The 15992-nt window shown below is 41.8% G+C and overlaps 1 protein-coding gene across 1 annotated transcript in view; it reads left to right on the top strand.

Annotated features, from left to right (window-relative positions):
• Nucleotides 1-15992, top strand: part of LOC126161621 (sphingomyelin phosphodiesterase-like) — a 137586-nt gene that overhangs the window by 64961 nt on the left and 56633 nt on the right. The window contains exon 4 of the mRNA XM_049917582.1: nucleotides 3533-3757. Within this exon, the coding sequence (XP_049773539.1) occupies nucleotides 3533-3757 (225 nt within the window). The remainder of the gene's footprint in view (nucleotides 1-3532; nucleotides 3758-15992) is intronic.

The following is a 15992-nucleotide window of genomic DNA, read 5'->3' as shown; positions in this document are numbered from 1 at the left end:
CCTTATTCAGTAAAGTGATCTGTGAGTTTACATGATCAGAATTTAATGTCCCTCTGACATCAAAGTCATTACAGATGGAGGAAACTCTAATACTGGACAAAACTGTTTCCAAGCTTTCAGACAATATCATTCCTTGGGACTAACAAGAATATACGTAGGACTACATTGGTTGGGGCTAGATACATTGTCCTGATGCCACAACCTGGTGCCAAGACAATGTAGCCTTCCAGGAAAATGTAGTGTGTTTTTGTAAGTTAGTTAAAGCTTAGCAAGAGTTTCAGTTTTATTCATGTGCCTGTTGAGTGCTAAGTACTTCATGCATAACAGTCCAAAACTTTGTCACTAGATTTACAACAAGTTGAAACTTACAAAAAGTAAAAGCATCAAACAGCCACTGTTAATAATGTTATTTATTGGAAATGAATAGTGCTGTTGTAGATTTCAAATTGACAAGTTCACTATCAGATGGCTGTTTCTTTTTATAATTCAATTGAAACATGTATTTTTTATCGTTCCATTGAAAAATGTATCTTTTTATGGTTGTGACAAAAGAGTCTTAGTTTGGTGGTGACATAAAAAATCCTGGATCTTTTTGTACCAATGTTACCTAATTCTGAAGAGGTTCATATTTTACAGAATAATAAATGATGTTCAGAACTTTTCAAAACTTTGGAGTTACACATAAAAATACAGAATTCTTGAAAACTGGTGTTCTAAGACAACTAACTACATCACATGCAGCTGCAAGAAACTTGCAAAGGTGAAGCTGAATCAGTTATTATATCATTAAAGAGTAAAGTTTCCAATGAGTATGATGAAATTTCATTTAGGATTATGAAGATCAGTGCCCCATATGTTAGTTCTGTACTCAGTCACCTGTGTAATGTGTCTTCCATGTGTAGTCAGTTTCCTGACAGGCTGACATACTCATTAGTGAAACCACTTTACAAATTTATATTTTTAAGAATTACAGGCGAGTTTCTTTACCATCATTATTTTCAAAAGTTTTTGAAACAGCAATGTCCGAGGGGAATTCAATAAGTAATGCAACACATTTTTTTCTGAATGCAGGTTGGCTTTATTCAGGATTCCAATACACCATATTATTACCTACTCTTTGGCTACAAAACCCTATTTTTCAACATAAACTCTGTCTAGTGTGATGGCCTTATGCCACCTTACTGAGAGGGTCTGTATGCCCGCATGGCATCAGAGCCAGTGCCAGCATCAGAGCCAATGTTATGCTCCATCAATAACCTCTCCATCATCCAAGCACCGCTTCCCACAGAGTGCATTCTTCATTGGGCCAAATAGATGGAAGTCGAAAGGTGTGATATCCCAGCTCTAGGGTGGTTCAGGAAGAACAGTCCAATGAAGTTTTGTGACCTCCTCTCAGGTGTGCAGACTTGTTTGAGGTCTGAAGTTGTCAAGGAGAAAAAGAAGTTTATCTACATTTTTGTGGTGATGAATTGGCTTAAGTCGTTTCTTCAGTCTCCTGATGGTAGAACAGTACACTCCAGAGTAGATCGTTGCGCCATGAGGGAAGATATCAAAGAGAATAACCACTTCAGAGCCCCAAAAGATTATCACCATGACTTTATAGGTTTAGGGTATGGCTTTGAACTTTTTCTTCAGAGGAGAGGTGGTGTGGCACCACTCCATCAATTGCTGTTTTGTTTGTGGTTCGAAATGATGAACCATGATCAGCAAAAAATTGTCACAATCAGCCTTGTAATGTGTAAGCAATTCTTCACAGATGGTCCTTTGTTGCTCTTTATGGTCTTCTGTTAGGTGGCAAGGAACCCAGTGGGCATACGTCTTGGGTACCCTAAATGGTGGATAAGTATGTCACCTCTACCAAGAAAGACATCCAGTTGAGCAGTGAGGTGTTTAATTGTAATCTGTTGATCACCCTTAATGAGTGTCTGCATGTTCCAACATTGCAGGAGTCACAGCTATGTTCAACCAGCCTGCATGTAGGAAATCGAACAGGACGGGTGACAACAGATGCCTTGCCCAACGGCTTACCGTGCTTTTGTTCACTGCCAGGTCTCCATAAATAGTCTGAAAGTACCATCAAATATCTGCAATGCTTTGGTTTACTGCCAATAGAGACTCAATGATAGCTCTTTGCATGGAATGCACTTCTGCTACGAACGCCATTTTGAAGGCTGCATATAGCGCTGCCACCTATTGAATTTCATGAAACTGAAAGTGGGAATATTCCACAATGTCTCACAATAGATTCTGCATTTTTTCAACCAAAATTGTCTGAAAAAAGATGTGTTGCATTACTTATTGAATACCGTTTATATTTGAGATTAGTGGCCTATTTTAGTACATATAATTTTTCTTCTGTAGGGCCAGTAGCATAATATATGTCTGATAATGACATGATTGTTAGAGTACATATACCAAATAGCTGCTTATAATAAGTAATCTTTATTTACAACAGTCTGTTTCAACTTAATCACCATTTTCAAGTATGTTTAGATGGGTGTAATAATAAACATGAACAACCCACTAATGGTGGTGAACCTTTTGCTTAGAAACCAGTAACACTGATATTTATTTTTAATAAGTAGTGTTATCAGCATTGGCTGGTTGGTATTTTAACTTTTTGTGAGAATTAACCACTGTCTTTACACAGAGATGGTATCACAATGTCATTTTTTGGCAGAATAGCATAAATGAAGCGATTATATAGCATTGATGACCGGGAGTCGCCACCTGGTGATGTTCGGCCACAGAGTTGCAAGTCTTTTTAGTTGATGACAGACTGGGTGACTTGTTTGTCAATTATGATGAAGTGATGATGAAATGATGATGAAAATACAACACCCAGTTTCCGAGTGGAGAAAATCTCTGACCTGACTGGGAAACAAATGCAATCCCACTGCATGGTAGTCACACGTGATGACCACTCGGCTGAGGGGATGAACACAAAATAGAATAGAGACTTAGATATTTAACAAAACATCACAGTTGGGTAATCAATCAGATTAGAATGCAATATGTATGAGGGCAGATCACTATACACCAAATAGGGGAGGAGCTAAGAAGCAGACACGCACATAGAAGAAGACTGCTTAGCTTTCAAAATACTTTGTTGGGGCTACCAAAGACACACCTTGTGTTCCACCCCATCTCCACCTCTCTCTCTCTCTCTCTCTCTCTCTCTCTCTCTCTCTCTCTGTGTGTGTGTGTGTGTGTGTGTGTGTGTGTGTGTGTGTGATAGATAGAGAGAGAGAGAGCTGATGAAGCATTTTATTGAAAATCTATATAATTCTCCATCTTTTTTATACCTACCCAATGCCACAGTGTCTCTTCCAGTTGGCAAGTAGTGATCTATTCTTGTACACATATTTTATACCACCCTACACTTAGAATAAGGTTTTACTTTTAAAAGAACGTGTTTGTCAGCTGTGTCCTTCTTAATTTCTCAATATAGTGGTATGGTCTTTTAACTTTACAAACGTTGCTTAATTTACTGTAGAGCAACTTTCCAATCCCAATAATATGCTATTTGCAGGAGGTTGACCTTCTCACAGTACTCCATATAACAGATACTCATCACGATCCAAAGTACTCACCTGGTAGCATCGCAACATGTGGAGCACCGGCATGCTGCCGCATTGATCAGGGTCAAGCACCGGATGCAGCATCTGCTGCTGGTTATTGGGGTGACTACAGGAAATGTGACATACCCTGGTATGGTGTGGTGTCTATGCTTACAAATGCTGTCACTCATAATCCTGTAAGTATGTTTCCCTTCTTTTTAGATATCAAGATTCAAAATACACAGGGCTGGAAGTGAAATTCCCAGGTATTGAGTACACACAGACAACACCAAGCAATAAGTAACAAAAGTATTAATAATTATTAAGTTAATTTACTATCAAAACACTGGTACTTTATTGTGGTTCTAGCCTTGTCTCCACAGTTGCGGCCATGTATGAATTCAACACATGCATCTTCTCTGTGGCCACCTCTTCCTCCTCCTGTCTGTCCACCTTATTGTCCCACCTCTGTCTATCTATTCCTCCCCACTCTTTTTTCCTCATCATCTCTTCCTCCCTCTTTCTTTTCATTTCTCCTACCACCTATATCTGACCATATCTTCATCCCCTTCCCTCTGACCATATTCTCCACCCCTCTCTCTTACTTTCTCCACCTCTCCCTTTTCCTTCTCTTCCTACACACTACCCCTCCACAACTTCCACCTGCTTCGTGCGCCTCCCCCGTCTTTCTCTTCATTTCCTTCTCCCCCTTGCTCTGTCCATCCCATCCTCTGTCCAACTCAAACTGTCCCTATCCATGCTCATTGGCATGTGTAGTCCCTACAATTCAATTCAATAAACAATGGAGCAGGCCAATACTATTCCAACAACACACCTGTCACGCAGGGCAGGCTACACATCAGGGCCTTGAAAATCATTTAATTCTTCTGATGTACAGGCCACCATGTCAATAAAGCACGCCTATACTACTACAGCACAATACATCCACCTGTCATGCAGGCAGCCTACATGTCAGGGCCTGGAAAACCATTTCTTGTCTGTGATGTGTAAGCTGCTCTGCAAAACAGGATGATTTTGCAGGCCGATATTATTTCCACACAACATAACTGTTGTGCAATGCAGCCTATATGCCAGAGGCTGGAAGTAACATGTTTTTGCCTGTATTTCCATTCCTATTGGAGCTAGATGATACTCATGAGGCCTACTGTTTCTATGATAATTTGGTTGAAATTGATCCAACAGTCTGGGAGGTGATCCCTAGCATACACACATAACTCTGCTTTATACAGGATGATTCATGATCACTATTACAGGTTTCTTAGGGGTTGTGGAGGGGACTTAACAGATGAAGTTCTGATAAGAAACGCTTGTCCAAAAATGTATCATTTGGATGTAGAACCTGATCACTTTTACGTCTCCCGATTCACGGTATACACACAGCAGAAACAATTAGCTCTGACCTGTGTGCTGTAAGGAGCACATTGTGTGGGAAATGTATCACATACTTGCCCTCTGTTTCTCTTCTGTATTACAGAGGATGTCCTCTTCAAAGTCGAGACAGCAGTGCATCCTTGGAACACCACACCCAATCCTTCTGGTTTTGAACATATCAGTTTCTCACAGTCATTGTTGTAGTCAGGTGATGATGTTATGCAGTGTCATAATACAAAAACAATTGATGATGGAACCCTCTTCTCATCTCGAGTACATACTGTGCTCTGGGAGGTTTGAGAGTAATCTGATCTAAAAACTGATTTTACATCCAAACTATACATTTCCACTCATGGGTTCCTTATCAGAGCTTCATCTATTGAGACTCCCCTATAACCCATAAAAGCACGTAACTAGAATTTTAAATCACACTGCATGAACACTGCCAGAAAAAATAATACACCCTTTTAGACGTTTTCAGTACACTGAAGATTTATTGTTGCAACAATGCATATGGAGTACTCAATAACACAAGTGGTTCTGAGGTACCAGGTATTAACCCATGCTGAAATACCTATACCGAGTAAGTGGTGTAGCCTCCACAGGTGGCATTGCAGGTGCTGCTCTAGCATTCAGTCAATGGTGCAGCTAGCAAATACTGTCCTGGGATATGTTATCCCATGCCTGCTTGACCTGTTCATGTAGTTCTGTAAAAATTGTTGGTTGATCAGTAAAGCAAGTCACTTCTCATCTCATTATATCCCCCATGTACTCAACTGGAGACAAATCTGGAGATTGTACTGGCCAAAGAAGTTGCTGCATGTCTTGCAGAGCATATTGAGTTTCACAGGCAGTGTGTGGGCAAGTATTGTCCTGTGGGAACAACAGATCACATTTTGTTTGCAAGAACACAAAATAATGTGTCTAACAGCATTCTGTGCATACTTAGCACTGGGTATCATCCCCTCCAGAAACACCAAAAGATAATGACAGTTGTAGCTTATCACACCTCAGATCATGAGGCTGGAGTGGGATCATCATGTCTTGGACAAATGCAATCTGAGAGACAGCATTCTATGCCGTACACTAAAACGACCATACCTTACACGCAGGCAGAATCTACTTTCATTGCTGAAGACCATGGCATGCCATTCCATCTTCCAAGTGATCCTCTGACATCACCAGTTGAACCATGCATGTAGACGCTGTGGTGTGAGTGGAAGATGGGCTAAAGGTGTGAGTGGAAGATGGGCTAAAGGTCTGTGTGCCCCTAGTCCCACTGCTAGTAACTCTTTTGCAACAGTTCATGTTGACACACCTGGCCTCACAAACCCTGTTATCTGTGGTGTTTTAGCTGTCGAATTTACCATTGTACCCTTATAATATGACAATCCTGATAGGTGTCTGCACTTTGTGGACTCCAGAACCTCATCTACAGGTGTGAGAATGTTCATGTGACCACTGATACCAAGATAATTGCACAACTGAAGCAACACATCCAACTTGTGTGGCAGTTCTCTGAAATGACCGTCCCACCAAGTGAAAGGCGATTTAACCCCTTTTAAACTTGCTCAGTTGGCTGCACCATGCTAAGCCTTCTGGCTTTGAGCATTGTCTATTAAAGAGTAGACACATATGGCACTCTGGGAGCTATGCCACTACGCTATCTGTTGGCGGACAATGACAAAACCATTATCAGTACATCTACTATCCTCCAGGTGGCATATGCCATCATCAGATCAAAATCAACATTGTCTTTCCAGCATTTTTAGAACAGGTAACAGCCATATGCAAATAGAGAAGGAAGCAAACGATAAAGTATTATCTTATTTACAGCAACAAATGAAAGCCTTAAGTACTGATATATTTTCCGACAGATGCATGTTTCTTTTTATACAGATTATTTGTTACTGGTTGCTGATTCCACTTGCAGTGTGTGTGAAGCTTCTTGCTAACTCATGATTACTACATTACAATATCAATCAAAAGATGTGACAGGTAAAAGTTATTTGAAATGCGGCACCCAGCTAAGATCAATGCATATGTTAAGCCCACAGTGATTGCCTTTGCCAGTGCGGTCTAGGCACTTTATTCTATTCTATTTCATACTGTCCGCATCATGAGATGTCTTACATCATACCAGAAATATTGAAATTCTCAGATAGGTGAATGTGACTTCTCAATCATCCATGACCATGCCAGAAAAAAACTGACAACATTAAAGAGAAAACCAAAGCTTTATACTCTGTACCCACACACTACTTTACACATGGACACTGTGACATGCTTCTGGTGTTCAATTAGTGTAGCAATCCAGGGAAAATGGTATGAGGACAGTATCACTTCCACTAACATTCATATACCATAGCTGAAAAGCAACAACCTGTAAGAAAATGAAAGAATTCTTGTTGTCTTACATATTTCACAACTGTACAGCTTCTACCATTTATGGGTTACAAGAGATGACATCCACAACCAAACAAACATAAATTACGCTTCTAAATATCAGGTAGCTGCAGATATCAGTAACCTTTTGAGACCAGAGATCCATACAATCAATGAAACTGAAGTTGCCACTGGAGCAAAAAGCACTATTCGGGAATTAAACTGGAAGCTAAGTAGAACATAAAATGATGCAAACCTTAATGAGGCCTTATGAGAGTGGAAGCTGCAATGAAAATTAACAGCAACAGTATTTTAGATTCTGTTGACCTTCTGTTCAGATTCTGCGAAGTCTGTAACTCAATAAACTGTACAGTGAAGGAACAGTAATAAAAAATAAGAAAAGAATTTTCTACCAGTACAAAAATTAGGTAACTGGTGTAGAATCAACAACAGAGTGAAAATGACTCTCTGGAGTTAGTGGCTCCTTTGTGGGGATTTAATTGCAAGATATAAGGGGAAGGGGACAAGAGAGGTTTGAGAAAGTGATACATATTGCAAAGATAGGAAATTCCATGTGCAACATCTCAGTTTTGATAGTAATTAATTCTTATTTGCAACAGTACACTGTTTTTGGAATAAAATGGTGTTTTGTTTTGTAATTACAAAGTATTAAAGATGCACGGGTCATCAGAAATGAAATACACACACCTCCACCTGATGAAGCAAAAGGGAATGCAGCTAGTGGCAGAATAAATGTGATGTCCATAAAATCAGAAAATAAATACTTTTTGAGCAATGGAGACTACCCACCAGAAAGCAGAAGCAGTGAGTTGTCAACAGGCATACACAAAAAAGAAAAAACTTGAAGCTTTTGGAATGAATCCTTTCTTGAGCAAGAAGGCACACGCACACATGTGTGCATGCACACACACACACACACACACACACACACACACACACACACACACACACACACAGTAGAGTGCATGTATCTGTACACCTATGCCCCTAAATGGTGCCAGCTGGACACAATGCTAGGATAGCAACTCAACAAGTGGAGTGGGGTGGCGTAGGCAGCTAGCAGCTCAGAGGGAGGCAGCCAGTTTACTGGCTATGAATGTGGGAGGAGGGTTGCAGGCACATTCGCTTCAACATCTGTTCTACCACAGTGAACAGACTCTTCACTGCTCATGGCACCTACATCCTGCCTAGCTGATCTTTACAGTTTGCCACATCCTCCAAAACTCCCTCCCAACATTCCACAAAATCTAGAACCCAAACAAACCCAAAATATGGTTGTTAACCTTTCATTGGCACAGAAATTTCAGTCGTATTCAAAAACCTCACCTTTAGTCCCATATCAAAGTTAAACCACGTTTGACTTGTCAAAGATCTATTCTCCTTCTGACAATCCCTTCCTTCGAAACTCTTCTTTACCACCAATCCCTCCAATGAAAGCCAAACCAAAGCAACAGTAAATCTTGCCTCTCACAGACCATACCACTGCCTAACCATGATCACACCTTCTCTCATCTGACTACTTCCTGATCACCTTCCAGTAATTCCTAACCTCCAGCTTGGCCTCAACATCCTTTTCCCGAGAGTTGTTATCATAATCGACAGCAAACCAACAATGGCAACAAGAGTTCAGGAATATGTGCCAATGTCACAAGCAGAAGATGAAGAGACAGAGTAAGTACATGAAGATACTGAATGGATAATTCAGTACATAAAGGGAGATGGAAACCTAATAGCCATGGAGGATTGGTATGCAGTTGTAGGGGAAGGGGTAGAAAAAAGGGCTACAGGAAAAGGAATGAGAGAGGAGAAAGACTAATTGAGTTTTGCAATAAATTTCAGCCAGTAATAGCAAATACTAGTGTACTTAAAGAAGGTAGCCAGGGGATACAGGAAGATTTCAATTGAGTTACATCATGGATGGGCAGAGATTCCAGAATAAGATACTGGATTGTAAGATGTACACAGGAGCGAATATAGACTCAGATCACAATATTGTAATGATGAGCTGTAGTTTGAAGCTTAAGAGACTAGTCAGGAAGAAATCATGTGCAAAGAAGTGGGATACAGAAATACAAAGGAATGAGGAGATACACTTGAAGTTCTCTGAGGCTATAGATATTGCAATAATGACTATCTTAATGGGCAGTTCAGTTGAAGAGGAATGAACATCATTAGAAAGAGCAGTCTCACAAGCTGAAAAGAAAAACATAGGTACAAGGAAAATAACTGCAAATAAACCATCAGTAACAGAAATATTTCAGCTGATTGATGAAAGAAGGAAGCAAAAAAAATGTGTAGGCAAATTCAGAAATACAGAGATACAAGGCACTTAGGAAATAAATAAATAGAAAGTTCAGGGAGGCTAAGGCAAAATGGTTGCATGAAAAATGTGAAGAAATAGAAAAAGAAATGATTGTTGGAAGTACTGGTTCAGCATATAGAAAGATCAAAACAGTCTTCCATGAAATTAAAAGCAGGAGTGCTGACATAAAGAGTGCAATGAGAATTCCACCGTTAAATATAGTGTAGAGAGCAGATAGGTGGAAAGTGTACATTGAGGCCCTCTATGAGGAGAAGGACTTGTCTGATGGTGTGACAAAAGAAGAAACAGGGGTTGATAGGGAAGAGATAGGGGATCCAGTATCGAGGTAGAATTTAAAAGAGCTTTGGAGGACTTAAGATGAAATAAAACAAAAGGGATAGATAACTTTCCAACAGAATTTCTTAAATCATTGGGGGAAAATCAACAAAACAACTATTTGCATTGGTCTATAGAATGTATGAGAATGGCAATATACTATCATACTTTTGGAGAAATATCATCCACTCAAGTCCGAAGACAGCAAGAAACAACAAGTGTGAGAATTATTGTACTATCAGCTTAACAGAACATGCACCCAAGTTGCTGACAAGAATAACGTATAGAAGAATGGAAAAGAAAATTGAGGACCTGTTAGATGATGATCAGTTTGACTTTAGGAAAGATAAAGGCACCAGAGATACAGTTCTGATGTTGCAATTGATAATGGAAGAACATGCATGCCACTCAAAATGTTTTCCGTGCAAACTATCAGTTACTCACCAGGCTCTATAGTGAGTGTGTAGATGGCACAGCATGTGAGGATCTTTAAACTCAGCAGTGAACATGTTGACATCAGGCATGTCACCATTTGGCATGTCCATTGGGATGCAGGTGCGGAACCAAACCAATGCTGACACCAAGAGGAGAAGAGCCGGACTGGGTGAATCTAGGCTGGCAGAAGCCTCTCCAGAACCCGAGCTACCTTCTTTGAACTGGTATCTGGCAGCCATAGTATCCAGTCATATGGCAGAATTGACAGTTTGTGGCAGAAGTTTGCACGTGAAGAAAAAACTTGCTGCCTTAGCAGACAGTTGAAGCGATCTACGATCATGTGGGACTGCTAGGACCGATGTGTGGCTGAGGGCCATCACAATGTCAATTATAAGATGAATGCTATTTTCAGTGAAGGTGAAGACGAGTTACAGTCTTTTCTAAAGAATACAGAATGGAAGAAAGATGAAAGTAATGAGAAATAGTGGAAATGAGAACAGCAATAAATTTAACATCAGAATTGGGGACAACAAAATTGATGAAGTCAAGGAACTCTGCTATCTTGACAGCAAAATAACACATGATGGACAGAACAAGGAGGACATAAAAAACAGACAAGCACTAGCAAAAAGGGCATTCCAGGCCAAGAGAAGTCTATTAGTACTAAACACAAGCCTTAATTTGAGAAAGAAATTTCTGGGAATGTATGTTTAGAACATAGCACTACGCAGTAGTGAAAACGTGGACCGTGGGAAACCCAGAACTGGAGAGAATTGAAGCATTTGAGATGTGGGGCTACAGAAGAATGTTGAAAATTAGGTGGACTGATAAGGTAAGGAATGAGGAGGTTCTTTTTCAGAACTGGCAAGGGGAGGAATATATGGAAAACACTGACAAGTAGAAGGGACAGGATGATAGAACAGCTGTTAAGCCATCAGCGACTGACTTCAGAGGTACTAGAGGGAGCTGTAGAGGCTAAAAACTGTAAAGGAAGACAGAGATTGGAATAAATCCATCAAATAATTGAGGATGTAGGATGAAAGTGCTACCCTGAGATGAAAACATTGTCACAGGAGAGGAATTTGATGTGGGCTACTTCAATCTAATCAGGAAAAGAAATTGAAGTATTTCTACACTTGTTGACTAACACTTCCAACAAATTACCCAAAACACAGCCTCTCACATCAAAGTTACTAACCACTTCATTCACCAACTATCCACCTTCCCCATCTCATTCCTCCTAGATTCCTATCCATCATCCATATACATCAACATCCGTCATACCCATGACATTGCTGCTATGGAACACTACTGCACCCAACATCCTACAGGCTTGTCAAACCCATTCTTCATACACCTTACCAACTACATCCTCATACACAACTATTTCTCCTTTGAAAGGAATGTATATGAACAAACTTGCAATGCTGCCATGTGCACTCACATTGCATTCTCCTACAAGCCATTTAAAGGAAACTTCAAACTCCCTGCCTATTTAAGGTTCACTGGTGATATCTTCAAGATCTGATGTCAGTGCCAATAAATTCTATCCTCATTCCTTCACATAATCATCACCTTCTCTACCACCTGATTCACCTGGTCCTTTTCAACCCAATGTGCCACCTTCCTGTAAGATGACCTTCCCGCTCTGATCGCTCCATCACACCTCTGCTCATATTAAATCCACTAACTACCAATAACACCTGTATTTCAACATGACATCCCCTCCACACCATAAAATCCCTCCCACACAGCCATGCCACCCATAGATTGCAATTTGCAGTGATGAGAACTCCCTTGGTCAGTATGCTAAGTGTCTCATGAGGACCATCACAGTCAGGCACTACCCCTCAAACCTAGTCTGCAAATAGATTTCCCATGCCATATCCCCACACATCTCTAATCCTTCCATCATCCCAAAGAATCGTCTCCAAAGAAGTGCTGCCTTCATCACCTGATATCACCATGGATTGGAAAATTGAACCATACCCAATGCCAGGGCTATGGTTATTTACCATGAGAGACTTCCCACCCAAGATCCTTTCTTCCAACCCTAAAGTGGTCTTCCGGCACTCATCCGACCTGCACATGATTCTAGTCCACCTCTATGCCAGGTGGTGGCATGCATGGTCAGAGGTGTGTCAAGGGGTTGATTGCGTGCAGGTGCTTAGGACTCTCTTCACAGATTTTCTCTGTGCTAGTACATTTTCAAAGTGCTCAACAGAACTGGGCAGGTATCATTGACAGTGTTTCCTAACTGAGTGGTCTTAATGAGACACTTTGCTGTTTTATTCATACAAGTGTCAATGTCATAGCCTTCCATGATCACACCACAGGTGGGCATGAAACAGAAGGGCTGAGAAAGCATAAGCGCTCTTTGCTGCTTCAGATTGTGATCAGATTTCGTTGAATGGTTTTGAATGTTCCCCAGTCATTACAGACTGTACACCAAAGCAAAAATTGTGATTGCACTGCCCTCTAAATCGATGTGATCATGTTCAGTCAGACTGCTGGCCCATGACATCCTTAGAGAAGGTTTGAAGGGTCCTTGGGGTGTCAGCAGTGTCAAGGATTGTCAAGAATGTCATCCTTTGCTCACTGCATTGTGAACTGTCATTTTTGACCACAAAATGTATGCAAATCAATGTCTCAGGCAAAGGGGTGGTTTCACTTATGGCCTTTGTGCCACTACCTGAGAGCTTTTCATATTGATTCTGAGTTGCAGGGTGTCCGAAATGGTTTTCTCAGCCACCCATAAGAAAACCATATGATTTCAATGCTGGGTGTCAAGTTTTTAATATCCATAACAGAGAGGTCAAATGAAGAGGTGAAATGTAAGTAAGAAGGCATGTGTTGACCTGCCCATCATGTGACATGTCCACTGTTGTGTTAGGTGGAAATGTGGTAAAAAAATTTTCCCATGTGTCAACACCTTGCTGTATGAAGCATCACTGTGCACGCCTATGATGTCACAGCACACCACACTTTTGCATAATTGTAGAGGAAGGTTGTAGGCATCTTGGAGCCAAATTTAAAGTTTTTACATCACAATGGGAAACAGTTATGGGTTTTAACAAAAGATCCTTTGATTGTGTTGTGCTGTGTAACTTCCCCTTGAAGGAGAAGTAGTTGTGGTCTGGCTATGTTTGGTTAGGCATTTGAGGAATGATGTTGTGGATTTGAAAGTTGTTGGCATAAAAGAACAAGGCATCAGTAGTGATGAATAAGGATCCAGGAGATAAAGGAACGGGGATGGTGGATAGTCGAACAATGCAGTGGTTAGTATCTTTGATGTGAGAGACCAAGTTTCAGGCAATTTGTTGGATGTGTTGTCAACAAAGGCAGAACTTCTTTCAGTAGGAGCACAATGACAGCTAGAAATGGGGCATTCAGGACTGTTGGGTTTATGGATTTAGGAGGTGTAGAAGGTGTGCTTGTGGGGTGTCAGTAGGATGAGGAGGGAAATGGTCTCGGGGGAAAGGATTTCAGTAGGGATGGGATGACAATGGCAAAACTTGTAGAGGGAAGAGTCAAACAGTTTGTGGGACCCCTCTGTCAGGCAGTCACTGCAATTCATCATGACAGTGGTGGAGGTTTGCCTGCAGGGAGATGATTAGGTCAGAATATGTTTCAAGATTGTATATGGCTGTCCTTTCCTCAGCTTGAAGGTTAGTATCCTTAGGAAGAGATTGAGGGAAGAATGGTGAGGCAGAGTTGGAGATAAGGAATTCCTAGAAGGTGAACAGAGGGTGATTAGGTGGGAAGGGTGAAGGATCACAGTTGAACGGTGGTATGAACTGGGAAAGGCTAGGTTCGATATTGGAATTAGATTGGCTTTGGTTGGAGCGTTTGTGGCAAAGAAATATTTCCACCATGGGGACTGGGAGAAGGAGAGTAGGTCTTTGACAAGTCCAATGAGGTTAAACCTGAAGGGAGCTGAAGGTGAGTTCTTTGAACATGATTAAAACTTTTGTTGGATTGGTGTGGAAAGGCTAACAACAGTGTTTTGGATTTGCTTGGATCCTGGATTTTGAGGAGTGATGGGAGGAAGTTTTGCAGGAAGTGGCAAACTGAAATGGTCAGCTAGACAGGGTGTGGATGCTGTCAAGGGTAGGGTAGGATAGGACTTGAAGGGTAGTGGTGCACCTGCCACCCCTCCCTCACACATTCCTAGCTGGCAAATAGGCCGCTTCCCTCCGAGCTGTGGGCTGCTCCACAACCTCTCTCCCCAACCTCTCACCTTCCTCTCCTTCAACCACCTCACCCCATGCTACCATCACCATACCCCAGTCCACCTGCTCACCCCCCTATGGGTCCGGGGGTTAGAATAGCCCCGAAGTATTCCTGCCTCTCGTACGAGGCAACTAAAAGGAGTTTCATATGTTTCGGCCTTTATGTGATGGTCCCCTGTAGAGTTTGACCTCCATTCTTCAAAATTTTCCTGAAAGGGCGAGCCAATTGGGGAAGAGCACCTTACAAGGTGCATCGTGTCCATAGTGCATTGAGATATTTAGCCCACTTTCTCATCGTCGCATTGCAGTCCTGCCCATTCTCCATCTCTTGGGCGAGGACACCTTCCTGGGTGCATTTTCCATCATGCACTATGCAGTGTCAATTTCTGTGTCAATGATGACCATGGACTTCTTTGCACCTGATATCCAGCACAGTAGCCAGTCCATTGCGGTGGGGCGACCATGCACCCTGTTGGTTGTAGCCCCCTGACTACACAGGGATCACTCTGCTGATGCCTGCGGCGTTAACTCCCCACATATGCCAATGGAAAGATGCCCATCCTCCTGGGGCATCAGGACTCCCCGCAATGGCCATCCTGCTAGGTGGCCTTTGCTGCTACTGGGTGGCACCCATGGGGAGGGGCCCTGATCGGAGTGGGTGGCATCAGGGCGGATGACATGCGATGAAGCATAGTCAATCATCTCTCGCTGGTGGTGAAACACCAGCAGTCTCTAAGTGATCATGAGCTCAACTCAATGCACAGAAGTATGACCCCAAATCATTCCCCTTGCTGGCCACACAATGGGAGGAATGTCAGGCTAAGGATGGCAGCGTATCTTATTCACTGCGGTACCTAGTATGTTAGAGAGCTGATGGGGAATCTTTCATGATGATGAAGCCTCAGCCTCAGTTTTTTGTTGAGCATTTAGAGGACAAGTTCGGGCAGGTGGAGGGCTTGTCTAAAATGAGATCTGGGTCAGTCTTGATCAAAACAGCATCCTCTGCCCAGTCATAGGAGTTTCTCATTTGTGACAAGCTGGGGATAGTTTCTGTAACCGTCATGCCCCAAAAGAGCTTAAATATGGTCCAGGGTATCATATTTCACAGACACCATCTTTTGCAGTCTGACGATGAACTGTGCACCAATTTAGAGTGGTGAGGTGTACATTTCATCTGGCATGTCCACCGGGGTCCTAAGGATAATCAGGTTGCCACTGGTGCCTTCATCTTGGCCTTTTGGGGTGATACATTGCCCGGGAAGGTCAAGGTGATGGTCTACCAGTGTGATGTAAAGCCCTATATCCCTCCCTCAAAGCAGTGCTTTAAGT

This window comes from Schistocerca cancellata, chromosome 2, assembly GCF_023864275.1.
Source record: "Schistocerca cancellata isolate TAMUIC-IGC-003103 chromosome 2, iqSchCanc2.1, whole genome shotgun sequence".
NCBI classification, from domain to species: Eukaryota; Metazoa; Arthropoda; class Insecta; order Orthoptera; family Acrididae; genus Schistocerca; species Schistocerca cancellata.
This window is presented reverse-complemented; position numbering and strand designations above follow the sequence as displayed.